The sequence below is a fragment of the Orcinus orca genome, chromosome 1, assembly GCF_937001465.1.
Source record: "Orcinus orca chromosome 1, mOrcOrc1.1, whole genome shotgun sequence".
NCBI classification, from domain to species: domain Eukaryota; kingdom Metazoa; phylum Chordata; class Mammalia; order Artiodactyla; family Delphinidae; genus Orcinus; species Orcinus orca.
The window spans coordinates 168,320,007-168,347,814 of NC_064559.1; the positions used below are offsets into that span (position 1 = coordinate 168,320,007).

The following is a 27,808-nucleotide window of genomic DNA, read 5'->3' on the forward strand; positions in this document are numbered from 1 at the left end:
GAGGTTTCAAGTGCAAAATGTATAGAGCAATAATTCTACCTTATTCCATAATTAGCACACAAGATTCAACTGGTAAAAATAAATACACACCAGTTATTAATCTTCATTTGGCTGGAAGAACAGTGATATAGAACTCCCTAAATCCATGGATATAACCCTTTATTGCAGCAGGACTATCAGAATCGAGCAGTAGTGGTTTACTCCTTAGAAAAATGAAGAGGTTTTTTAAACAAAGGATATCCCAGGAGAGAGAAGCAAGTTTACAGGAAAGATAAAAGAGCATTTCCTACCATCACCCGAAGAGCCAGGAGCCAATATGAACTTACTATCACCTGAACTTACTACTGGAAAGTTCTTTGTGGGGATTAGGCAACAAGGTTAAACAATTAAAAACAAAAACAAAAAAACCCAAAACCTAAGAGGAACCACCTCTAAGCATGAATTGCATTTTATTTCTGCTTCCACAATAAATACACCTGAGTTATTTTCTAAGTCTTACCTCCTGATCAAATGTCCTTAAAATTGAAATCTCACATTATCTTTAGTTGTGATCTAGTTCCACTTGGAAATTACATGTTTAGCTTTAAAACCATGGTTTTAAAGCTCAAACCTTATAGCACTGGTGCTCAGGCACCTCACAATTAGTTTCATTAGTCACAGAACAGTGCCTACTGGTTACAGAGGCCCCAGTTTTCATGTTGATGAAGGAATAGAGGCTTTTCATCCACCCAGAAGTTAAGATTTGATGGCTTTGCCTTCTAAGGCATCAAACATGTCTTCTAAGGCCTTCTCCACACACTGGAGAAACTCGTGGGCATTGCGGCCTTGGTAGGCAGAGACGTTGCAGCCTATCCAGTTGTCATGAACAGCATACGCAATGCCAAAACCATCAGGGACCACGGGGGCAAAGCCGCCGATGTTCACTGCTGGGCTGCTCAACGTGCTCGTGGACAGGATGTTGTGGTTTATCTGCCTATACGCAGGGTCCAGGTATAGCTCGGGCAGGTCAATCCCTTTGGCTGCTCCCAGGTACCGCAGAGCAAACAAGTGTCGATCAAAGCCCTGGCCTGTCAGAGACAAAATGGAAAACCAGAGTCTAAGAATCTCAGAACTGAAAGGGACCTCACTTGGTAAAACCTCCGACCCATGGTAGGAGCACCTTCACAGCATCCTTGAGAGTGGAAGAAGGGTTTGTTTATCTCTGCATGCACACCTCCGGCTTGCTAACCTCTGGCTCAGTTCATTCTAGAATATTCCTTTTTAAAAAGCTGTGAACAGCTGAGCTAAAAATCAGCCTAAAATGAACATGATTTTTAAAATTTTGAAATTGAATCAGTTTAGTCAAACAGTCAAGAAAAGTACACTATGGACTCAAAAACTAAGGTAAAAGCCAAAGTCCAAATCAAGTGTAAAAGACAAGACTGAGTCAGTGGAACAAAATGGAAGGGGTATTTGACCAGGGTTCTAATCTCCGCTTTCCTGATAATTTGCTGCGTGACCCTGAGCCAGTGGTCTCAGTTTCATACTTATAAAATTAGAGAAGGATGAGACTAGAATGTCTTGGAGGTCCCTTTCAGTTCCAGGACTTTGGCTACATGAAGGAACTGGACTGTGTGATCCTCCAGGTCCTTTCTGGGTCTCGAATTTTACTATGAAGAGGCAAAGAAAGATGACACTTAGGTTGGGAAGAGCTTCTGAATTGGCCTATTTACAGGCAACCAATACACTTCAACTGAAGTGAAGTAAGAGAGGCCGTGGGCTTAGAAATCCTACATTGTCAAAAGTGAGTCTGATGACCAATAAATAGGAAGAGAGTATTGTAACATGGCTGAAAGTGACCTTAAATGAGGACGAAGTTGGATGCATTTCCCCAACCTTGCTTAAGAGGAGAGAATATTCTGAACCCTAATGGCTAGTCTGGCTGTTTGGACTGCTAAGGTAGAAAAAAATAATAATCAGTTGGCAGGTGGATTAAACCTAGTGAAGAGGCGGAAATCAGATGTGGGGTAGGATAGTGCTGAGGCTTACCCCAGTGCTGAGGGCAACAAGACCTAAGGCATGCTCCCCAAACCCTGTCTCACCCATCGCTGCTTCTTTGGTCAGCTGGTTGTGGTACGTGGAGCACTTGGCTATCATCTGCTGAAGCTCTCCAGCGCTGTGCTTGGAGGGCTCCCTGACAAAGGCCTCAGAGCACCTCTTTGTGAAGATGGAGGCCGGGCGGATGGTCTCGGTGCGGCCGTGCTTGAATGCTGCAGTGCTACAGGACTCATAGGTGCCCACTGTCTGCCCGTACTGTTGCAGGAGGGCCATCTGGAAGGCCAGCTGAGCCACCGAATCAGGGCTCAGCTTCTGCTTCTTCAGGAATTCTTTGCCTCCTCTCTGAAACTGGATGTAGTCAATGGTGAGGGTTTTCATGGTGGCATCAAATTTTTCCTTAGCAGCGCTAATGCCAGTCTTTAAAGCATCATTCAGCTTGAAGTTGAGTTTTTGTACGGCGACAGAAGAGTCAGTGTTAGCTGGCTGGCTCCGTGGAGTGATAGCAGGGGCCTGAGTGCTGTCTTTAAACACTTCATTGAAAAACCTGAGCACTGCAACACCATCGCCCCAAGCATGCTCAAAGTGGATAGCAGCAGTGCCATCCTTGGCTATAATGAGGTTAAAGGATTTATCAAACCAGCGGTTTGTGCCGTCACCATGCAGCATGTTGTGGGACAAGTGGACAAGGTCCTTAATGGGGAAGTCATCTAGGCAGAGACAGAATACAGCAGAGTCCACTTTCCTCAGGGTCTCCTCGTTGCCACCACTCACCAGCTTCTGTCTGAGCTCTGCCCAGATGTCCCGGTTCTCACTGGTCAGATATGACAGTGGAAACTCGGGGGCCAGGCTACTGTCTGAGAGAATGTACTTCAGATGAGCCTGGATTTCTGAGGCGCTCACAATGTTCCCATTTTGATCCAGGACATCAAAGACATAGAAGTGTCCTTTTCTTAGGACCAGGAGGTGTCTGGCCTTGTCATCAGTGAAGAGTTCATCTCGACTGGGTTTGGGTAAACGAGTGGAATTGAAAAGCCGAAAATACTGGGACATATCCAGGGGGTATGCATTGACCAAGTAGGCGCCATACCAGGACAGAGAGGAAGGCACAAAGCGTATGAGTCTCTTGAAGGTATCAGTGTCACTTTTGGCAGGGTTCAAGTGGAACACTTCTGGTTCCAAAAGGTCAGCCCGAAGTGTCTTCAGAAACCGGATGGCAGAGACAGTCATGTTGGTTGCCCGGGTGAGCTGGTCGTTGTACTCGGACTTTGGGTCAGGGTTGAATGACATAAATGGATTAAAGTTCAGGACAACTGGGTCTCGAGCAGTTAAGTACATATCAAACCAGGGACCTAAAAAATAAAAATTAAAACAGAACAATAAAGAGTTAATGCAGTTCCTAAAGATAAAATTTGAGAAAGAAAAAAAAAATCAAGCATATTCAGAAGAAGCGACATTAACCTCCAGAGGATGGAATTTTCTGATTATTTTTTTCCTCTGCAATAATTCATAAATGGTAAATGGGATCATATAATATGTGGTCTTTTGCATCTGACTTCTATCACTTACAATAATGTTTTGATGGTTTACCATGCTATAGCATATATCAGTCTTCATTTCTTTTTATTGATAAATAATGTTCCAATAATGTACCACATTTTGTTTATCCATTCATTTGTAGATGGACATTTGGGTTGTTTCCACTTACTGGTTATTTTGAATAATGCTGGTATGTACAAATTTTCATGTGGACATATGTTCTCAGTTCTCTTGGGGGATATAGCTAGGAGTGGAATTGCTAGGTCATATGGTAAGTCTATGTTTAACCCCCCTTTTTTTGACTGAAATTGTTTGATTTTTTATTAATTTTTTCTTTTTTTATTGAAGTACAGTTGATTTACAATGTTGTGTTAGTTTCAGGTGTACAGCAAAGTGATTCAGTTATACATATACATATACCTAGCCTTTTTCAGATTCTTTTCTATTATAGATTATTACAAGATACTGAATATAGTTCCCTGTGCTATACAGTAAGTCCTTGTTGTTTAACTATATTAGATGTATTAGTGTGTCTCTGTTAATTCCAAACTCCTAATTTATCCCTCCCCCACGCCAACCTTTCCCCCTTTGGCAACCATAAGTTTGTTTTCGATGTCTGTGAGTCTGTTTCAAACATGTTTTGGAAATAAGTTCATCTGTATCATATTTTAGATTCCACACATAAGTGATATATGATGGCTGTCTTTGTTTCACTTACTTCAGTTCATATGATAATCTCTAGGTCCATCCATGTTGCTGCAAATGGCATTATTTCATTTTTTAATGGCTGAGTAATATTCCATCATATATATATATACCACACCTTCTTTATCCATTCATCTGTCTATGGACAGTTAGGTTGCTTCCATGTCTTGGCTACTGTAAATAGTGCAGCTATGAACATTGGGGAGCATGTCTCTTTTCGAATTAGAGTTTTCTCCGGATATATGCCCAGGAGTGGGATTGCTGGATCATATGGTATCTCTATTTTTAGTTTTTTAAGGAACCTCCATACTGTTCTCCATATTGCACCTATTTACATTCCCACCAACAGTCCCTTTTCTCCACACTATCTCCAGCATTTATTTGTAGACTTTTTGATGATGACTATTTTGACTGGTATGAGGTAATACCTCATTGTAGTTTTGATCTGTATTTTTCTAATAATTAGCAGTGTTGAGCATCTTTTCATGTGTCTGTTGGCCACCTGTATATCTTCTTTGGAGAAATGTCTATTTAGGTCTTCTGCCCCCCTTTTTTTTTTTTAAGACATACAATTTATTTATTTATTTATAAATTTATTTTTGGCTGCGTTGGGTCTTCGCTGCTGCGTGCGAGCTTCCTCTAGTTGCATCGAGCAGGGCTACTCTTCATTGCGGTGCGCAGGCTTCTCATTGCGGTGGCTTCTCTTGTTGCAGAGCATGGGCTCTAGGCACGTGGGCTTCAGTAGTTGTGGCACACGGGCCCAGCCGCTTCACAGCATGTAGGATCTTCCCAGACCAGGGATCGAACTCGTGTCCCCTGCATTGGCAGGCAGACTCTTAACCACTGTGCCACCAGGGAAGTCCCATTCTGACCATTTTTTGATTGGGTTGTTTGTTTTTTGATACTGAACTGTATGAGCTCTTTGTAAATTTTGGAGACTAATCCCTTGTTGGTCACATCATTTGCAAAAATTTTCTCCCATTCCGCAGGTTATCTTCTCATTTTGTTTATGGTTTCCTTTGCTGTGCAAAAGCTTTTAAGTTTAATTAGGTCCCAATCATTTATTTTTGCTTTTATTTCCATCACTCTAGGAGACAGATCTAAAAAAATATTGCTGTGGTTTATGTCAAAGAATGTTCTTCCTATGCTTTCCTCTAGGAATTTTATAGTATCTGGTCTTACATTTAGGTCTTTAATCCATTTTGAGCTTATTTTTGTATATGGTGTTAGAATGTTCTAATTTCATTCTTTTACATGTAGCTGTCCAGTTTTCCCAGCGCCACTTATTGAAGAGGCTGTCTTTTCTCCACTGTATATTCTTGCCTACTCTGTTGTAGATTAATTGACTGTAGGTGTGTAGATTTATTTCTGGGCTCTCTATTCTGTTCCACTGATCCATATGTCTGTTTTTGTGCCAATACCATGCTGTTTACATTACTGTACCTTTGTAGTATTGCCTGAAGTCTGGGAATATTATGCCTCTAGCTGTGTTCTTTTTCCTCAGGATTACTTTGGCAATTCTGGGTCTTTTGTGGTTCCATGTACATTTTAGGATTATTTGTTCTAGTTCTGTGAAAAATGTCATGGGTAATCTGATACAGATCATGTTAAATCTGTAGATTGCTTTGGATAGTATGGCCATTTTAACTATATTAATTCTTCTAATCCAAGAGCATGGTATTTCTTTTCATTTCTTTGAATCACCTTCAATTTCCTTTATCAATGTTTTTATAGTTCTCAGCATATAAGTCTTTCATCTCTTCGGTCAGGTTTATTCCTAGGTATTTCACTTTTTTTGGACACAATTTTAAAAGGGATTGTTTTTTTACTTTGTCTTCCTGATATTTCATTGTTAGTGTAAAGAAATGCAACTGATTTCTCTATGTTAATCTTGTATCCTTCTACCTTACTGAATTCGTTTATCAGTTCTAATAGTTTCTGTGTTTGGGAGTCTTTAGGGTTTTCTATATAGAGTATCCTGTCATCTACATATAATGACAATTTTACCTCTTCCCTTCCAATTTAGATACCTTTTATTTCTTTTTCTTATCTGATTGCCATGGCTAGGACTTCCAATACTATGTTGAATAGAAGTGGTAAGAGTGGGCATCCTTGTCTTGTTCCAGAATTTAGTGGGAAGGCTTTTAGCGTTTCACTGTTTAGTAGTATATTGGCTGTGGGTTTGTCATAAATAGCTTTTATTATATTGTGATATGTTCCCTCTATACCCACTTTCGTAAGAGTTTTTATCATGAATGAATGTTGAATTTTATCAAATGTTTTTTTCTGCATCTACTGAGATGATCATATGGTCTTTGTCTTTTCTTTTGTTGATGTGGTGTATCACATGATTGACTTGCATATCTGAACCACCGTTGTGACCCTGGGATGCATCCAACTTGATCATGGTGTATGATCTTTTTTATGTGTTGTTGGCTTTGGTTTGCTAATATTTTGTTGAGGATTTTTATATCCATATTCATCAAAGATATTGGCCTGTAATTTTCTTTTTTGATAATGTCTTTGTCTGGTTTTAGTATCAGGATGATGGTGGCTTCATAGGATGACTTTGGGAGTGTTCCCTCCTCTTCAACATTCCATGTGCACTTGAAAAGAATGTATTCTAGTTTTTTTGGATGTAATGTCCTGAAGATATCAATTAAATCTGTTCTATTGTGTCATTTAGAGTCTCTGTTGCATTACTGATCTTCTGTCTGGAAGATCTGTCCATTGACGTCAGTGGGGTGTTAAAGTCTCCTACTATTATTGTATTCCCATCAATTCTCCCTTTATGTCTGTTAGTATTTGTTTTATGTATTTAGGTGCTCCTATATTGAAAGCATATAGGATAACGAATGTAATATCCTCTTCTTGTATTGATCCTTTTATCATTATACAGTGTCCTTCTTTATCTTTCTTTATGACCTTGTTTTAAAGTCTATTTTGTCTGATTTAAGTATTGCTATCCCTGCTTTCTTGTCATTTCCACTTGCATGAAATATTTTTTCCATCCCCTCACTTTCAATCCATGTGTTCTTTGCCCTTAAGTGGGTCTACTGTAGGCAGCATATTGTAGGTTCTTGTCTTATTATCCAGTCTGCCACTCTACGTCTTTTGATCAGAGCCTTTTGTCCACTGACATTTAAAGTAATTATTGATAAGTATGTATTTATTGTCATTTTAAACCTTGTTTTTCAGTTGATTTTGTATATCTTCTTTGTTTCTTCTTTTTGTTTTTCCTTTTGTGGTTTGATGGTTTTTGATGCTTGAGTACCTTTTTTCTTTTTGTTTTCTTTGTGAATCTTTTAAATATGATTTTGATTTGTGGTTACTCTGATTTTCAAGTATGTTAACCCATCACTAAATCTACTTGCTTTAGACTGGTAGTCATATAAGCTCAAACACATTCTAAAAGATCTATATTTTCTTACTCCCCTCCCCCACATTTTGTGATTTGATGTCTCATTTTACATCTTCATGTTTATTCTTTTGCTGAACACTGTAGTTGTAATCGCTTTCATACAATTAAAAAAAATTTTAAACCTATGTACTGACTTATTTCAGTGAGCTTTAATCCTTTTATATACTTACCTCTTCTACTGTTGTTTTCTCTTTCCTTTGGATTCTTGCTTCTTTTCCATTTAGAGAAGACCTTTCAATATTTAGTTTAAGATAGGTTTAGTATTCCTGTATTCCTTTAGTTTTTGCTTGTCTGAGAAATTCTTTCTCTCTCCTTCTATTCTAAATGATAATCTTGCTGAGTAGAGTATCCTAGGTTGCAGGTTTTTCCCTTTCAGGACTTTGAATATATCTTGCCACTCCCTTCCGGCCTGCAAAATTTCTGTAGAGAAATCAGCTGATAGCCTTATGAGGGTTCCCTTGTAACTGCCTATTTGTTTTTCTCTTGCTACTTTTAGAATTCTCTCTTTATCTTTAACTTTTGGTATTTTAATTATGATATGTCTTAGAGTAGGTCTGTTTGGGTTCATTTTGTTTGGGACCCTCTGTGCTTCCTGTGCCTGGAAATCTGTTTCCTTCTTTAGGTCTGGGAAGTTTTCAGCCATAATTTTTTCAAGTACATTTTCGATCCCCTTTTCTCTTTCTTCTGCTTCTAGGATTCCTATTATGTGTAGATTGGCATGCTTTACGTTATCCCATAGATCTTGTATGTTGCTTTCACTTTTTTTTATTTGTCTTTGTCTGCTGTTCTGATTGGGTGATTTCCACTATTCTATCTTCCAGATCACTTATTCATTCTTCTGCATTATTTAGTTTGCTATTTATTGCCTTTAGCTTTGTTTTCATCTTGGCAATTGAGTGGTGTAATTTTGATTGGCTCCTCTTTGTAGTTTCTAGTTCCTTGTTACAATGATCTGAATTTCTAACAATAGCTTTTCTTAATTCCTTCAGCATTTTTATTACTTCCTTTTTGAACTTGTGGTCTGGTAGACTGGAGAGGTCATCTGTTTCATTGTTCTTTCAGGGGATTTCTCTTATTCTTTTAATTGGGAGTAATTCCTCTGCTTTTTCATTTTTCTTATATTTCTCCGACTGTGAATTTAGGAGAAAGAGTTATCTACTGTGGTCTTGAAGGGCTGTTTTTATGTGGGAGTGTCCCTGTGTAGCCTGCTTGAATCCAAAATTTCTTGTGTGAGGGCTGTTTTTGGTATGGATGCTTGCCATCTCTTTCCTCAGGGTGGCCCTTGTACCCTTGATAGGGGGTGTGTTTGGTGTTGTGGTGACCAGAGCCCACACTGGATGTTGGGTGGGGCCTCCTCTTTGCTTTGTGGATGTCACAGCCCGGCAGAGGGGAAGGGTCTGCTCCCCAGTTATTATAGTAGAAGTCCCCAGATTTGGTTCTAAGCTGTGGTGTGAAGTAGGCAGGACTGGAGCACTCCCTCTGGGAAAGGAGCTGCTGCATGTTTCTCCCCAGGAACTGTCTGCCAGGACGTGCAATTCTGTGATGCTGCCTGCCACCTGGTGTGAGCACCCACAAAGACCACTATTGCCTGGCACTGCCCTTGGGGGACACCTTTGCTTGGAGGCTCTGGTAACCTGAGGTCCCTTAAGCGTGCAGGTGCACTCACAAAGTGGTTGCCCCATAAACCCACTGGAGTTGTGTTCCCTGAGCCCGCCTACAATCGACCCAGATGGCCTTCAGGCATGCATGGTTCTGGTCCCAAATCCACCATAGTGAGAACCCACTGGGGCCACCTCCCTGCACCCACAGTGGGACTGCTGGTAATCAGCTCAGACAGCCCCCAGGCAGGCACGTGCAGTCCTGAACCCAAAATCTGCCAGAGCAGAAACCTGCCAAAGCTGCAACCCAGCACCTGCAGTGGGATCGCCAGCAATAAGCTCAGATTTCAGGCCCGCCTTCATGTGTGCCACCCACAAAGTTCACAGCATCTGTGGTGATTGGAGTCACACCCTGCTGTGAGCATGCTTACAGTGAGGCTGCTATGGCAGGCCCACCCCCCTCCCCTCGTGTGTTGACAATGGGGCTCCTATGGCAGACCCATGCTCCATCCTGTGTGCACCCCCAGTTGCAGCCTGGGTCACACTCCAGGCCCTTTGGGATGTCTCCCCACAGCCAAACCGTGTCCTCTCCCTGGGTCTGTCTCTGAAACCTGAGTTTCAGCACCCAGTCACTGCACACACCAGCAGGCACGCGTCTTGGGCTCAGAAATGTGGCAACATGGCCAGAACCATCTATGTTGGTGTATCTCTACCCTGCAGGGTGGCAAGCCAGCTCCCACACTCTCCTCTCCAGCCTCTGAAGCTCCCTATCTGTCCTGGTGGACCTCCCAGCCAGTGAAGGATGTTCTCAGGGTGAGGGAAGCTGTCCTCTTTCACCGCTCCCTCCCAGGAGCACAGGTCCTGTCCCACATCCTCTTCTCCCTTTTCCGTTCGTCCTACCCAGTTACATGAGGATCTTTCTTGCAGCTTTGGTTGTATGAGATCTTCTGCAAGCTTTCAGTAGATGTTCCGTGAGAACTGTTCCACATGTAGATGTGTTTCTGATGTATTTGTGGGAGGAGGTGAGCTCCACGTCCTTCTACTCTGCCATCTTGGACTGAACTCTATGTTTAACCTGCCAGGGTGCCTTACAAAGTGGCTGAACCAGGGCTTCCCTGGTGGCGCAGTGGTTAAGAATCCACCTGCCAATGCAGGGGACACGGGTTCGAGCCCTGGGCCGGGAAGATCCCACATGCCGTGGAGCAACTAAGCCTGTGCGCCACAACTACTGAGCCTGTGCTCTAGAGCCGCAAGCCACAACTACTGAAGCCCGCGTGCCTAGAGCCCGTGCTCCGCAACAAGAGAAGCCACCGCAATGAGAAGCACGTGCACAACGAAGAGTAGCCCCCGCTCGCTGCAACTAGAAAAAGCCCACGCGCAGCAACAAAAAACCAACGCAGCCAAAAATAAATAAATAAAATAAATAAATTTTTTAAAAAAACAAAGTGGCTGAACCATTACCACCAGCAGTATACAAGGGTTCCAATTTCTCCACATCCTCAGCAGCATTTGTTATTGTTACTGTAAGTCTTATTTGATTGGAGCCATTCTGGTGGGTAACCATCATTGTGGTTTTGATTTACATTTCCCTAATGTTTATTAATTACTTTTTCTTCCTCATTCCGTTTCCTTTTTTGACACTTACAGAAATAAAAAACAATAATACCTCACTGGCATTCATGCTGAAATAGAATAGTTGTTAATTCCCACCCCCTCAGCTTAGGTTTCTCATGCTTCATCTCCTTTCAGGGACAACATTCACACCTGACTGTCTCCCTAATATGGCAGAAAGTCTTCACCATCATTCTGTGTACTATGTACATTACTGCACTCCCTCTTTTAGGAAATGCTTGAAAAGCAATTAGAAATAACTATCAGTGCGAGTGAATTACTCCAACCAGCCCTCTGTATTCCTGTGGATGTTTTGCTTGTAAAAATTCCAGAGGCAGTATCTTATCAGAAAATGTGTTTTCAAGGGAAGTTCCTGGTGGGATTAGGAAATTCCTAATCAAATATAGCCTATCTTTGATTCAAAGAAATAGTTTTTACATATAAAGTATTGGGAAAGGATTAATGGACATGAATTTATCTATTATTCATTTGTTGGTCCCTTCATTCCTTGCGAATCAGTGCTGTGCCAGGCCCTGGCCCAGGGGATATAGAGAGGAATAGGGCATGGACTTTAATTCAGAAGAACTCTGATGAAGGAGACAAATAGAATTAAAACATAATGCAATGCATTAAAATGGGGGCAAGACGTATTTGACAAAAGAAGACATGAATTTATGCCTCTGATCTGTTCAGTAAAAGAATTTAAAGAGACAGAAACCAATAAGGCAAAGAGAATGAGAGACGAGAAAAGAACAAATATTAGAAATTGGAAAGCTCTCTAGCCAATTCAACCTAACCTGGCAGCAGAGAAAGCCAAGAAACAGTATGATTTACACAGCAGAACCCCCAGAGGGCTCAGGAAGTAGCAGCCTAGATATATCTGGTTGAAGGGCTGTTCAATTAAACCCCCACCCCACACCCCAGATTCCCTCCCCACTCCAAATAGGAGACTGAAGTTTTATTCACTGGAGAAAGTAAAATTGGGGGACATAAGTTACATATGAGAGCTCAAGCCTTTTTCCCTTATCCCACTCCTACGACAGCAGCAAACAGGAAAATACCTTTTGGCAGTTTACCGGAAAAGCCTTCCCTGGGAGTCTAACCCAAAGACACCAACATTAGGGGCACCCCGAGGAAATGGTTTAGCTGATCACATTACAGTGAAGCTGTGACTGACAAGCACGCCCTCATCTACAGAGCTTGCCACAACTTTTAAATATCTCATTCAGATCTAAGACAACAGAGAAGGATTATGAAACATCTGAAGAAAGAAAAGAGGGTAAAACAAACCAGCAAAAAGCAAATTCGAGACAGACTAGGAAGGAAGATGAGAATTAAAAAAAAAAAAAAATCCCAGGTAAATTATTAAGCACATAGAAAGCAAAAGAAAGTAGAATTATTAACTTCAGAGAAAACAAAGTTCATATGGGAAAGGAAAAACAATTCCAATGTGCTACACAATTCAGCTGACAATAGTGTTTACATGATTATAATAGTGTAAACACTAGGTATTGAGCAAACGAAAATTACAAATAACTATACTGTGACAATGAGGGGATAGAAATGTGGTGAGGATATAAGAGACTGCTAAATCCTAATCTTTTACAGTGAGACATCAATAGATAATGCCTAAAACTACAAAAGATGCATTAATATGAGTTAGTAATTTAGAGAATGGGGGAAAATGAGAAGTAAGAAATTAGGGCAAGGTCAGGAAATTTCTGTTTCTCCTAACAAGCCTGAGAAAACTATCTGATTCTTTAAACTATATGCATGTATAACCTTATTAAAAATATAAACTGAGTTAAAAGAAGTGCTGTGGGAACAGAGGTGAAAGCAACCAACTCTGAATGGGAAGAAGGGCTGAAAGGTTTCATAGAAAAATCATCCTACTCGATCTTTTTTTTTTCTTTTTCTTAATTGAGATGTAATTGACATATAACATTATATTAGTTTCAAGTGTACAACATAATGATTTGATATTTGTATATACTGCAAAATGCTCAGCACAATAAGTCTAGCTGACATCCATCACCATACATACGTAGAAAATTTTTTTTCTTATGAGAAGCTTTAAAATCTATACTCACAGCAACTTTCAAATATACAATACAGTATTATTAACTATAGTCACCAGGTTATACATTACATCCCCAGGACTGACTTATTTTATAACTGGAAGTTTGTACCTTTTGATCCCCATCTCCCATTTTGCCTAGCCCCTGTCCTGAACTTCTCATAACCACCCTAACTGGGTCTTAAAGGAAGAATTTGCCAGGTAAAAAATGGTGGGGCGAACAACATGGATAAAGGCACAGAAGAATGAAAGACTAACGGGTTGAGGGAAGGAGTTGTTCAGTTTTGCTGAAGCATGGGTGTGTCAGGGAGGATGGTTAAGAGATGAGGCTGGATCGGGCAGTTGGGCCAGACCGTGAAGGACCTAGAATGATACACACAGGACATAGGACTAAATCCTGCATCCTTTACAGACAGAACCAATGATTAGGTTCTGTCTTGATCCCACCTACAGAGCAGGCAAGCTACTGCTCTTGAGCATGGACTCCAGGCAGCACCTCAGTGGAGGATGAACTCACTCAACCTTAATGTTTACCTCAGGAAGAGAGGATGAGATAACACTTCAGTGCTGGTCTCACCAAAAATATCTGTGAGATTAAAACAGGAGAGAAGATGACTTGCTTTCAATTACAGAGGGCTCTGGAAATATCAAGCCCACAGCCTTGCCTACCCACCTGAAATGTAGCTCGTATGTTTATTCTGCTTGTCCTGAGCGACCAGCTGCTTGTGCAGTTCTTTTCCAATACCATTTTCAAAACTCTTACACAATTGTTCCGTTTTCCTGAAATGTTCAAAAAAAGATAGAGTCAAACCATGGCAGGGAATAGATGATTTTTATTTATTTATTATTATTATTTTTTAACATCTTTATTGGAGTATAATTACTTTACAATGGTGTGTTAGTTTCTGCTTTTATAACAAAGTGAATCAGCTATACATATACATATATCCCCATATCTCCTCCCTCTTGCGTCTCCCTCCCACCCTCCCTATCCTACCCCTCTAGGTGGTTACAGAGCACTGAGCTGATCTCCCTGTGCTATGCGGCTGGGGAATAGACGATTTTCAGATTCATGGCCAAGAACTCATCACAGAACTTTGGGTCCCCAATAGCATATCCCTAGAACCAGGGACTGAGATCAGAAAGTACCTCTGGTCAGAAGAACAGGAATCAATCTAAACAGATAAATCTAGGATATCTTAAAATCATTGATTAGGAAGATGAATCCACATCTCATAAAATAATGTGTAATCTAGGAGGCATGGAGAAAATGATATAAGCTTTGGAGCCAAGAAGAGCTAAGTTTGAATTCTAGCTCTGTTACTTTCAAACTGTATAACCGTGGACAAGTTACTTGATCTCTCTCAGTCTCAGTTTCTCTATATGTAAAATAGAGATAATATACCACCTTACATGATTTTTAAAATATTTATCAGAGCTAAGGATTTAGGATAGTTTGAAACATAATACTTAGTAGCAGGTAGCTATTACATCATTACCATGTCAATAGAAGCTTCAAGTGACTAATGTGGAATATTTAAAAGCAGAGGACTACATTATGAATGGTTCATCTTTTTTTTCCCAGCACTGTCCATTGAAGGACTCCGTGATTCTAATGAGAAGGCCAGTTATTTGCACGACAAATCCCCATTGTGGAAAAAGAGTACTATACCAGGATACAAGAGCTTGATGGAATCCGCTTTTTAACAATATCCAATATAATTTTCCAATTCCATACTGAATTAGTTTCCTAGGACTGCCATAACAAAGTACCACAGACTGGATGGCTTAAGACAACAGAAACTTATTCTCTCACAGTTCTGGAGGCTAGAAGTACAGAATCAAGGTGCTGACAAGACCATATTCTCTCTGAAGACTCCAGTGGAGAATCTGTTCCAGGACTTTCTCTTAGCTTCTGGTGTTACCAGGTATCCTTGGCATTCCTTGGCTTGTTAATCCACTGTAATCTGCCTCTGTCCTCACATGGCTGTCTCTGTGTCTCTCCTCTTCTTATAAATATACCAATCATATTGGATTAAGGACTCAGCTCTCTCCAGTATGACCTCATCTTAATTAATTACATCTGCAACTACCCTATTTCCAAATAAGGTCACATAACGAGGTTCTCAAAAGGGAATGAATTTGGAGGGCACACTATCCAACCCAGTACATATGCTCACCAAGCAAACTTCTGGTCTGCCACATGCTCTCCTTAATGAACCTCCCTACCAAGAGCACACGCCCCCTGTAAATGACTGGTACCAGCTAGCCAACCAGGTAACATCCACCAAGATAGCACAAATTTGGCATTCTGGCTTATAAACCATTGCCTGTTGAGTCTAGTTAAAGAGACTCTCACCTCAGGGCCTGGTCAGCCCTTCATGAGTGAAAATCTATTTCCTGAACTTGCAAACGTAAAGACCAGGTCCTAGGTGCCTGGTGACCCAATCAAATCACAGACACTCCCTGAAACTTGGTTCCCCGGCACTTGCCAGCCTCCCCTGAGCGACCCATCCATGGCCATTCAGGGTTCTCAGCTTTTACCTGAACTGGCCATCATCCAAGAGAGGCTTCTGCGCACTGAGGTATCTCCTCACGGTGTCTTCAAGTTTGGGAATAGGCAGCCTGGGAAGAAAGTAAGGTCAAGTGTAAGGGTGACAATCTGTGGAAGAGGTTAACTAGCTTCCCAACCCAAACTAACCAATAATTACTGGATAATTAACTTCTTTCCAAAAAAACAAACAACAAAAGGAAGCCACTTACAAATGAGAATAGATGAATTTAAGTATAATTGGTAGCTCTTTTTTTAAAGTAAAATAATAACTTTTTAATGTATTAATGATGAATTTCATAAGCTGAATTAGTAAACACACTAACAGATTCAAAATGGGGAAGCAGAAGCTGCCCCAAAATTCCTGTTTCCTGTCACTGTTATAATACCTGTGTTAACCCTGTACTGGCACTGATTTTATTTCTACCCTTAGTTTGAACGACTGTCTTTTTCTCTCCCAAGATGAAAAAAAACTTCTATTTTTAAATTTTCTAGTGTATTTTATGACAGAGAATCATACAAAAGGGAAACACAGGTCTGTCCAATGGGCCAGCCAACCATGGGATCGACCATCAAGCCATGCCCAGCTCACCAGGAGTCCTGTGAGGAAGAACCAAATCTTCCTCTGTGCTTACCTACTCATCATTCTCTACCGGTGGATTCCCAATGACAGCTATGGCAATGAAGTTACAGGTCCACAGTGAAATGAAAACACCAGGGGTATGTTGTGAGGCATACTTTTTTTTTTCATGTTAATAATTTTACTGAAAGATATATCCCCTAGTACCAAAACTTAATCCAAGTTTGTTAGGTTACCTCTGCCAACTCAAAATGAACACTGATACATTCAAAATATCTAAATATAGCAGCCATTTAGGAAAACCGAAAGTTATCCATAAAACACAGTTTAAGACCTTACTAATAAGATACACTGTAGTTCTTCAGTTTATTTTTCAATGCATGTTTATCCAAAATACAATGTCAAAAAACAAATCTGAATTTACAGCCATCATGGACTTAGGCTGCACTGAGTAACCATTCACAACACTGTAACACTGTAGGTCCCCTTACATGGACTTATGCAGAAAATCCCTAACACTAGCTCAGCTATCTCATAAGTACAAAGTTACCTACTTACCTTTCTCAAGACTTTGTTTTGATACAGTAGGGACATTAAGGAAAATTTACCTTCTTTTTAAACAATTCTAAATTAGAGGCAATGGCAGTTTTATAAAAGCAGTCCTTATTCAAAAGATTCTGGAGTGTTAACTCTAGCTTGAGCTTACTTTAGTGGGGTAAAGTAAGTTTTCAGAGTGATGATTTATTTTGGAGTTATTAGCACAACAAACTGAATTTTCTCAATGGAACTAAATTAAGGCAGTATAGATTCTACAAAAAAATTATTATCATGGATACAAAGTCACCTGTTTTCTATAAAAATTATCAAAGACCACTTAATGAATATGCTAAACTTACCAAGTCTATATTTTTGCCTTCTATAAAATACCCTCGTTGTAAATGTCAAATAACAACATAGTCCATATCACTGGATTATCTGATACTTGCAGAAGATGGCCATAGTTGTGAAGTTACTGGTTCACAAGGAAATAAAACAAACATGGACAGTACAGTGAGCTTTTCACAAAGCTAAATTTGCTTACATGAAAAGTCTGTTCTTAATTCTGAGATTGTCCCACCCCCCCCTTTTAGGGTGAGAGTCATTAAAGGTCTTTTTTTTTTAAGAAATAATGTTGATAACAGTATTTTCCCCTATAATTTTACTGATCTGTGAAGTCTAAAAGTATATGAACTACTGATGGTGAAAAGACAAGGACATTTAGAATCGGACCTAGGCTTAAGTCCCAGCTCTGTCACTTAATCTCTCTGATATGGTTATAGGTAAATACCACTTGCCTTCAGATTTCTCCTCAAAGAAAGCCACTCCCCAACTTCTAGGAAGGACCAATACCCTCCTAACCTCCACAACCTGCCATCAACATCAAACACGTTTCTTTCCTCTCAAATCTAATTTTACCACCTTCTCCCCATCCTCATCTGTTATCCACTCCAAGGAATGCTGGGTTAGTAAACCAGCTCTCTGGTGGGTAGGGGGTGAAGCCCTGATTTGTAGCATTTACCAATTTCTGTAAATCTCCCACCATGGCCAAGTTCAAGCTACCAACATGATGTCACCGAATGTGGAGCTGGGAAGAAATGCAGAGTTGGCTCACATGATTATGGTGATGTATAGAGAGGGGAGCTCACCACTCATTAGGATTCTTCCTCTGAATCCCCTTTTCTCACTTCCACTGGCACGTGGGCTGGCACAGAACAGGTACTCAATGTGTGTTAAATGAATTAGTTGATTACCTTCCTTTACCCCCCTATGTACCCCAGGACCCTATATTCTTCTCTATCATTTTTAGAGGCATTTATGTATTTATGTCTCTCTTCCCCATCAGACTGCAGACCATGAGATCCTTTAAGGATGCAGAAGATGGAGAGATTCTCTTCTCCCATCCTGTTGGTTTTGACATCTTCTTCTGATTCTCTTTTCCTCCATTATGTCCTCTTGCCCTAAAAGTGCCAGTTTTCTCAAGACTGGCTCCTCTGCCCTCTTCTGACTGGATACTCCATCGGTGATCCCCCCTGCTCTGACAGAATCAACTTTGACACTTACACAGGCTCTTCCAAGAAGGCAACGAGGAAGAAAACTGAAGGTATGCAAGGGGGCATAATCCTGTCAACTGTGGATTCGTTCTTTGTTTAGGGACAGTGTGCTATGCTGGAAAAGCCTAAGCTTTGAAGCCAAACAAACCCGAGTTCCAATTTTAAACAAGTCACTTTTCAGAAAGTAGACTGGTGGTTACCAAGGGTGTTGGGGGGATGGGGAATGACTGCAATGACGGGGAGAGGCGATGAATTAGATAGTGGTGATAGCTGCACAACGCTGTGATTATATAACCCTCCCCCATGGAACTGTACACTTTAAAAGTAGGAATTTTACCAGTGCACAGGCACTAGACCCAGGACCCCCAGGGCCCTGCAGCCAGAGATCACAGGACCCAGATGCACCCACCAGTGAGCAGGCACCAGCCCTCAAATCCCTGACCTGCCCACCAGTAAGCCTGCTCTAGCCTCAGGACCAGCCTACCCACTAGCTGGTGGACACCAGCCCCAGGGCAACAACAGCCCCTCAGCTGGAGGACCCAGCTCAGACTCCAGCAGGCCAGCAGCACCTGCCCTGGGGCTGGTTGGGCCCTGGCCTCACCCACCAGCAGGCCAACACAAACTTCGGGACACCCTTGACCCCGCAGCCAGCTGTGTCAGGAGCCAGCCCCATCCACCAGCAGTCCAGCACCAGATCTGGAACCTCTGGGCCCCCTGGGCCCTGCAGCCAGACCCCAGGAACTGACTCTGCCCACCAGTGAGCCAGTACTAGCCCTGGGACCCCCGGAGCTCTGCAGCCAACCACCTTGTGACCCGGCCCAGCCAACTGGCAGCCAGCAGCCTCTGCACACGGCAGGGCCTGGCAACCAACCAGACCAGGGGACAACCAAGCCTATCAGACTGCCCATGGTAGTCAGCCTACCACAGGAAAAGGACCCACGCAGTCCACATTAGGGGCACCCCTAGAGCATGTAGCTCTGGTGACAAAAGAGGAGTGCAATACTGGGACGCATAGGACATCTCTTACAAAAGGCCACTTCTCCAAGATTGGGAAACATGACCAACCTACCAGATACACAGAGATAAAAACAGCAAGTTAGGCAAAATGAAGTGACAAAGGAACATGTTCCAAATGAAGGAACAAACTAAAACCCCAGAAGAAGAATTAAGTGAAGTGGAGACAGGCAGTCTACCTGATAAAGAGTTCAGGGTAATGACTGTAAAGACGATCATAGAACTCAGGAGAAGAATGGATGCACAGAGCAAGAAGTTAGACGTTTTTAACAAAGACTTAGAAAATATGAAGAACAATCAAACAGAGATGAAGAATACACTGACTAAAATGAAAAATACACTAGAAGGAATCAACAGTAGACTAAATGATACAGAGGAACAGATCACATGAGCTAGAAGACAGGGTAGTGGAAATCACTCATGCTGAACAAAAAAAAGAAAACAGAATGAAAAGCAATGAGGATGGTTTAAGGGACCTCTGGGACAATATCAACTGTACTAATATTCACATTATAGGGATCCCAGAAGGAGAAGAGACAGAGAAAGGGGCAGAGAACATATTTGAAAACATAATAGCTGAAAATGTCCCTAACATGTGAAAGAAAACAGACATCCAAATCCAGGAAGCACAAAGAGTCCCATACAGGATGAACCCAAAGAGGAACACATCAAGGCACATAGTAATTAAATGGTAAAAATTAAGTATAAAGAGAAAATATTAAAAGCAGCAAGGGAAAAGCAACAAGTTACTTACAAGGGAACTCCCATGAGATTATCAGCTGACTTTTCAGCAGACTCCGCAGGCCAGAAAGGAGTGGCATGATATATTTAAAGTGATAAAAAAGAAAAACCTACAACCAAGAATACTCTACCCAGCAAGGCTCTCATTCAGATTTGATGGAGAGATCAAAAGTTTTTCAAACAAGCAAAACCTAAAAGAGTTCAGCACCACCAAACCGGCTTTGCAAGAAATGTTAAAGGGACTTCTCTAAGCAAAAAAGAAAAGGTCATAATTAGAAACATGAAGATTAGAAAAGGAAAAAGCTCACCAGTAAAGGCAAATATACAAAAAAGTTAGATCATCAACCACATACAAAGCTAGTAGGAAGGTTAAAAGAAATAAGTGGTAAAATCATCTATAGCCACAATAAGCAGTTAAGGGATACACAAAACAAGTAGATCTAAAATATGATGTCAAAAACCGTCATCATGATATGGAAGGACAGTACAAATGCAGGGTTGTTAAAATGCATTTGAAATTAAGAAACCAGCAACTAAAAACAATCATGTATATACACAGATGGCTATATTTAAATCTCACGGTAACCACAAACCAAAAATCTATAATTGATAACACGCAGAAAAAAGAGAAAGGAACCCAAAGGTAAGACTAAAGATTGTCACCAAATCACAAGAGAAGAGAACAAAGGACTAATAAAGGAACAAAAAAGAACTACAAAAACAGTCTCAAAACAATGAACAAAATGGCAATAAGAATATACATATTGGGATTTCCCTGGTGGCTCAGTGGTTAAGAATCCGCCTGTCAATGCAGAGGACACGGGTTTGAGCCCTGGTCTGGGAAGATCCCACATGCCATGGAGCAACTAAGCCCGTGCGCCACAACTACTGAGGCTGTGCTCTACAGCCCGCGAGCCACAACTACTGAGCCTGCATGCCACAACTACTGAAGCCCGTGAGCCTAGAGGCCGTGCTCCACAACAAGAGAAGCCACCGCAATGAGAAGCCCGCGAACCGCAACGAAGAGTAGCCCTCACTTGACACAACTAGAGAAAGCCCGTGCACAGCAACGAAGGCCCAACACAGCCGAAAATAAATAAATCAATAAATTTATATTTTAAAAAAGAATATACATATCAATAATTAATTTCAGTGTAAATGGACTAAATCCTCCATTCAAAGACACAGAGTAGCTGAATGGATACAAAAACAAGACCCATATATAAGCTGCCTACAAGAGATTCATTTCAGATCTAAACACACACACTGATTTGAGGGGATGGAAAAAGATATCCTATACTAATGGAAATCAAAAGAAAGCTGGGGTAGCAATACTTACATTAGACAAAATAGACTTTAAGACAAAGATGGTTACAAGAGACAAAGAAGGACACTACATAACGACCAAAGGATCAATCCAAGAAGAAGGTATAGTAATTTTAAATATATATGCACCCAACATAGGAGCACCTAAATACATAAAGCAAATATTAACAGACGTAAATGGAGAAATTGACAGTAACACAGTAATAGTAGGGGAGTTTAACACCCCACTTACATCAATTTACAGATCATCAAGACAAAAAATCAATAAGGAAACACTGGCCTTAAATTACACGTTAGACCAGAGAACCTAATAGATACATAAAAAACATTCTATCCCAAACAGTAGAATACACTGTTCCAAGTGCACATGCAACATTCTTCAGGACAGGTCACAAAACAAGCTAGGCCATAAAACAAGCCTCAGAAAATTTAAGAAAACTTAAATCATATCAAGCATCTTTTCCAGCCACAATGCTGTGAGACTAGAAATCAACTACAAGAAATAAACTGCAAAAAACACAAACATGTGGAGGCTAAACAATACACTACTAAACAACGAATGGATCACTGAAGAAATCAAAAAGGAAACAAAAAATACCTGGAGACAAGTGGAAAAAAACCCACAATGACTCAAACTTCATGGGATGCAGCAAAAGCAGTTCTAAGAGGGAAGTTTATAATGCTATAAGCTTACCTAAGGAAACAAGAAAAATCTCAAATAATCAATGTAAACTTACACCTAAAGGAACTAGTGAAAGAACAAAACACTAAGTTAGTAAAAGGAAAGAAATCATAAGGAACAGAGCAGAAGTAAATGAAATAGACTAAAAAAAAAATAGAAAAGATCAATGAAAATAAGAGCTGGTTCTTTGAAAAGATAAACAAAATTGATAAACTTTAAGCCAGACTCATCAAATAAAAAAGAGAGAGGGCCCAAACTAATAAAATCAGAAATGAAAAAGGAAAAGTTACAACTGATGCCACAGAAATACAAAGGACCATAAGAGATTACTATGAACAACTATATTCCAATAAAATGAACAACCCAGAAGGAATGGACAAATTCCTAGGAATGTACAATCTCCCAAGACTGAACCAGGAAGAAATAGAAAATATGAATAGACCAATTAACAGTAATGAAATTTAATCAGTAATTTAAAAACTCCCAACAAACAAAAGTCCTGGACCAGGTGGCTTCACAGGTGAATTCTACCAAACACGTAGAGAACAGTTAACACCCATCCATCTCAAACTATTCCAAAAAAAACTGCAGAGGATGTAATGCTTCCAAACTTATTATAAGAGGCCAGCATCATCGTGATAACAAAAAACAAAGATACCACACCAAAAAGAAAATTACAGGCCAATATCACCAATGAACATAGATGCAAAGATCCTCAATAAAATATTAGCAAACCAGATCCAACAATACAATAAAAAGATCATGCAGCCTGATCAAGTGGCATTTATCACAGGGACGCAAGGATGGTTCAATATCCACAAATCAATGTAATACATCACAATAGCCAATTGAAGAATAAAAGCCTTACGATCATCTCAATAAATGCAGAAAAAGCTTTTGACAAAATTCAACATCTATTTATGACAATACTCTCCACAAAGTAAGTACAGAGGGAACACACATCAGCATAATAAAGGTCACATATAACTCCAGAGCTAACACATACTCAGTGATGAAAAGCTGATAGCATTTCCTCTAAGATTAGGGACCAGACAAGGAATTCCACTCTTGCCCCTTTAATCAACATGCTGTTGGAAGCCCTAGCCACAACAATCAGACAAGAAAAAGAAATAAAAGGAATCCAAATTGAAAAAGAAGGAGCAAAACTGTCAGAGTTTGCAGATGACATGATACTATGTCATAGAAAATCCTAAAGACACTATTAAAAACTACTAGAGCTCATCAATGAATTCAGTAAAGTTGCAGGACACAAATTGATATACAGAAATCTGTTGCACTCTACATGCTAACAATGAACTATCAGGAGGAGAAACTAAGGAAACAAGCCCATTCACAATCACATCAAAATGAATACCTAGGAATAAATCTAACTAAAGAGGTAAAAGACCTATAAGACACTGAAGAAAGAAATCGAAGATGACACAAACAGATGGAAAGACATACCTTGTTAATGGACTGGAAGAATTAATATCATTAAAATGACCATACTACCCAAAGCAATCTACAGATTCAATGCAATCCCTATCAAAATACCAATGTCATTTTTCACAGAACTAGAACAAATAATTTTAAAATTTGTATGGAAACACAAAAGACCCCCAAATAGCCAAAACAATCTTGAGAAAGAAGAAGAGAGCTGGAGATATCACATTCTCTGACTTCAGACCATACTACAAAGCTAGCATAATCAAAACACTATGGTACTGGCACAAAAACAGACACATAGCTCAATGGAACATAAGAGAGAGCCCAGAAATAAAACCATACACTTATGGTCTATTAATCTATGACAAAGGAAGCAAGACTATACAATAGAGAAAAAACAGTCTCTTCCTTAAGTGGTGCTGAGAAAATGGAACAGCTGTGTAAAAGAGTGAAATTAGAATATTTTATCAAACCATACACAAAAATAAACTCAAAATGGATTAAAGGGCTTCCCTGGTGGCGCAGTGGTTGAGAGTCTGCCTGCCGAAGCAGGGGACACGGGCTCGTGCCCCAGTCTGGGAAGATCCCACATGCCGCGGAGCGGCTGGGACCATGAGCCATGGCCATTGAGCCTGCGCATCTGGAGCCTGTGCTCTGCAACGGGAGAGGCCACACAGTGAGAGGCCCACATACCTCAAAAAAATAAATAAATAAATAAATAAATAATTTTAAAAATGGATTAAAGAGCTAAATGTAAGACTGGAAACCACAAAACTCCTAAAAGAAAACATTGGCAGAACACTCTTTGACATGAATCACAGTAATATTTTTTTTGATCTGTTTCCTAAAGGCAAAGGAAACAAAAGCAAAAACAAAACAAAACAAAAACAAATGGGACCTAATCAAATTTAAAAGATTTTGCACAGCAAAGGAAACCATCCAAAAAAAAAAAAAGACAACCTACTGAATAGGAGAAAATATTTGCAAATGATATGACTAATAAGAGGCTAATGTCCAAAATATACCAACAGCTCATACAATTCAACATCAAATAAACAACCTGACTTAAAAAATGGGCAGAGGGACTTCCCTGGAAATTCAGTAGTTAAGACTCTGTGCTTCGGGACTTCCCTGGTGGTGCAGTGGTTAAGAATCCACCTGCCAATTCAGGGGACACGGGTTCGAGCCTTGGTCTGGGAAGATCCCACAAGCTGCAGAGCAACTAAGCCCATGCAACACAACTACTGAGCCTGAGCTCTAGAGCCCGCGAGTCACAACTACTGAGGCCACGTGCCACAACTACTGAAGCTCGTATGCCTAGAACCTGTGCTCTGCAACAAGAGAAGCCACTGCAATGAGAAGCCCGCGCACCGCAACGAAGAGTAGCCCCCACTCGCCACAACTAGAGAAAGCCCGCGTGCAGCAACGAAGACCCAACACAGCCAAAAATAAATTAATTAATTAATTTAAAAAAATCAAATCTGACTCCTATCTCATGACTGTAACCACCATGAGATGCTGCTTGCCACTTATCCATTATATCATAACTGTTTACCTGTTAAATCTCCCCCACTATACAGTAAGCTCCTCAACATGACTGACTGGTCTCCAAATCCCTATTAATAAATGGTTATCAAATTAATAATGTGAATGTGTAGGTCAGGTTGTTCCACCCTTTCTCTGCTTCGGACTTGCATTTTTATATTCTGAAATTAACTGCTCAGTGTGTATAAATAGAACCCTAAAAAAAACCCTAACTGAACTGTACACCTAAAAATAGTTAAAATGGTAAATTTTATGTTTTGTATATTTGACTACACTGAAAAAGAGCAAAGAAAAAAACATAACACCTAAAAACCAAGCAAATGATAGTGCAAAGGTTCCTAGAGGAAAGCAAGTCCAAAGCCACTTGATTAAAAGGCAGTGATATAATAGGAAAAGAAAGAGGTAAGGAGGGAGATCCAATTGGACCACTTAATACTAAGGGACTAGTCCTTCCCATGCCAACTAATAAGGACAGTTCCCTATTTTGGCATCTTATCTCACTCTAGCCTCACAATAGCCCTATGAATTGTGCTTTCTGTTCCTACCTTACAGGTAAGAACTAGGGCTCAAAGAGGTTGACTGAATTGCCTGAAGCTATACAGAAAGAGTATCAGATCCAGAATCTGAAACTTAAGTTCTACCAGACTTCAAAGCCAGGGCTTTTCACCAAGTGTGACATCAAAACGAGTGTGAAAGACAATTCATTTTACCTCTCCAGAATCTCAGATAAAAGGAATCTTATCTTATCTAACTTCCAACTTACAGGTGAGGTGGTGGAGGCCTGGAGAGGGAGTCATCATTTAAAGTTATACACGGGTGATGAGCGCTACTGTTTGTAGCTCCAAGATATCTGTGCTGTGGATTAGAGGAAATGATCTTGATATTCTTTGATATTCTTAATATTCTTCCCAGCTTTCCAATTCTAAAATGAGAAAACCCCTCTGACCTTACACCTGGGTGGGGCCCGGGACTGTCTGAAAGTTAAAGGCCATCTGTTGCTGGGCTTGGCAAGTGAAGACAGGCTCTGTCATTCCTCACCTTTCCCCCACATACTGGCTCAGCTCATAGTCAAGAGGTCAAGGCTTATCTCACAGGCACAGAGACTTTTTCTTTCTCTTCCCCATCCTCCTGCCAAATTTAAACAGTGGGATTGGGGCTAGATAATCTCATTTTAACTTGTTTTAGATGTTTGCACACTGTAATTTGACAAGAATCCCTCAGCTGATACTCCTGAGAGGATGGGGGTGGGCAGTGAGGACAATGGGTTAAGGGGTTCCCAGCTGTAGAGAAAAACAGCAACCTAGTAGTTGGGGTTGATGCCTGTGACAATCTTTGTTCTGTTCATGGGGTAGGGTCTCCAGCCCCTGGACTGGGAGGGAGATCCCTAATGGCAGCTTGGGGAGAAAGGAAGTAAAAAGTCTCTGTGAAACAAATTTGGAACGTGGCACCAGGAACTAACTGGTGAGTAGGTAGAGAAGTTAAAGTTTGGTTTTAGGAGGTGAAGGAATTTAGGGACATTTCTAATATTGGAGGAGACTTGGCAGCTTAGAGTAAGGCTGGGAGTTCAAAGACTGGGCAAACTGGAAGCTGAATTAAAGAAAATACTGGATGAGGGAAGGAGAAGGAAGATGTATGGGAGCTGTGTTTCACAGGGGAAGTAGATTCTGGGAGAAGTGTTTTAGAAGGGGGCGGGGGCGTAGCTATGGTGAGGAGGCACAGAATTTGGGTGGGCTCTGTATCTAATGTGAATAAGAAGATTTGGGGAGGGGTACTGAGGGTGCCGCCTAGAATTCTGTGAGGGTGGGCTGAAGTTGCAGGGAGTAATGTGGGTTAGGGAGGAGGGTGGGAGGCGTGTTGAGGAAGGTTTGGTAGGGGTGAAAGGTTTCCAGGTGAAGATTGGACTTAGAATGCTGAGGACTTGGAGGGTAAGATGAATACTTGAATCTGCTTGGGGGAGGATAGCGTGCTAAAATACAAGAGGACTGGAGGCATGGGGAGTGGGGCTGAGGTTATGAGTAACAGGCGTGAAAAAGGTGGCGTGCTGGGAGAAATTGAGGGAGAGTACCTATTATGTACCAGGAATTGACCGATCCATATTCTGTGCAGGAATGCGGGGAGACAACCTAGTTGGAGGGCTAAGGGTAGTGTTGGCGATATGCAGGTTGGACGTTTTTCAGGGAGAAATGTGAGGGACAATTAGATATTTGATTGGGAGTCGGTTTTTTGTAGGAGTTCGAGAAGAGTTCAGGAGAGAAAATCTGAGAGAACAATGGCTGGGGGGAGCGGGGGATTCTGGAAGAGAATTCGGGCATTCTGATGTTCCAGTACCATGAGATCCTGAAAGTCACAGGATTTTCAGATTGGAGGATGCGGCAGCGTCCCAGGTAAAACTTTAGAGGCTGAAGAGGGTTCAGCAGAATAGGCGTGAGTGATTGGAGAGAGGCTGGGGCCGAACCCCAGCTCGCGTGGACGGCGGGGACAGGGAGGCCGGGCTCACCTGGGCAGACTGTCCTGGTAGTGCATAGTGGGCACGATGCTCAGCTGCAGGTACTGGCCCGGGTCGAAGCCTGTGCTTAGGAGCCGACTGAGGGCTCCCGGGCCAAAGGCAAGGCCCCGGGGCCAGGCGCGCAGCAACAGGCCGGCCACCATCGTCCCGGAAGGCGGCAGCAGCGAGAACGCGGAGAATGCGGAGCTCTGGTTCCAGAGACTAGGCCGCCGCCCTCAGTGCCCCAGGACGCTGCGTCAGGGATTCGCGTTCAGTTTGTGCTGGTACGCGGAACAACTTCCGGCCTTCTGGCCCTGCCCACGGAGGGCCCCGCCCACAGATGGGTCCGCCCGCAAATAGGCC

At 41.3% G+C, this 27,808-nt stretch overlaps 1 protein-coding gene across 3 annotated transcripts; it reads right to left on the minus strand.

Annotated features, from left to right (window-relative positions):
- Nucleotides 1-432: 432 nt before the first annotated feature.
- On the minus strand, nucleotides 433-27,754 carry CPT2 (carnitine palmitoyltransferase 2). 3 transcript variants are annotated; one of them, XM_004273838.3, is made up of 5 exons: nucleotides 27,458-27,754; nucleotides 15,530-15,610; nucleotides 13,659-13,765; nucleotides 2,082-3,386; nucleotides 433-1,067 (listed from the first exon to the last, which is right to left on the minus strand). In XM_004273838.3, exons 1-5 carry the CDS (start codon nucleotides 27,607-27,609, stop codon nucleotides 736-738), a joined length of 1,977 nt encoding a protein of 658 aa, XP_004273886.1. In that variant the 5' UTR covers nucleotides 27,610-27,754; the 3' UTR covers nucleotides 433-735. The 3 variants fall into 3 exon arrangements, with proteins under 3 accessions (XP_004273886.1, XP_049555879.1, XP_033291379.1); XM_049699922.1 differs by lacking the exon at nucleotides 27,458-27,754 and adding an exon at nucleotides 17,013-17,128; XM_033435488.2 differs by lacking the exons at nucleotides 15,530-15,610; nucleotides 27,458-27,754 and adding an exon at nucleotides 13,520-13,571 and having other exon boundaries at nucleotides 13,659-13,754.
- Nucleotides 27,755-27,808: the final 54 nt, after the last annotated feature.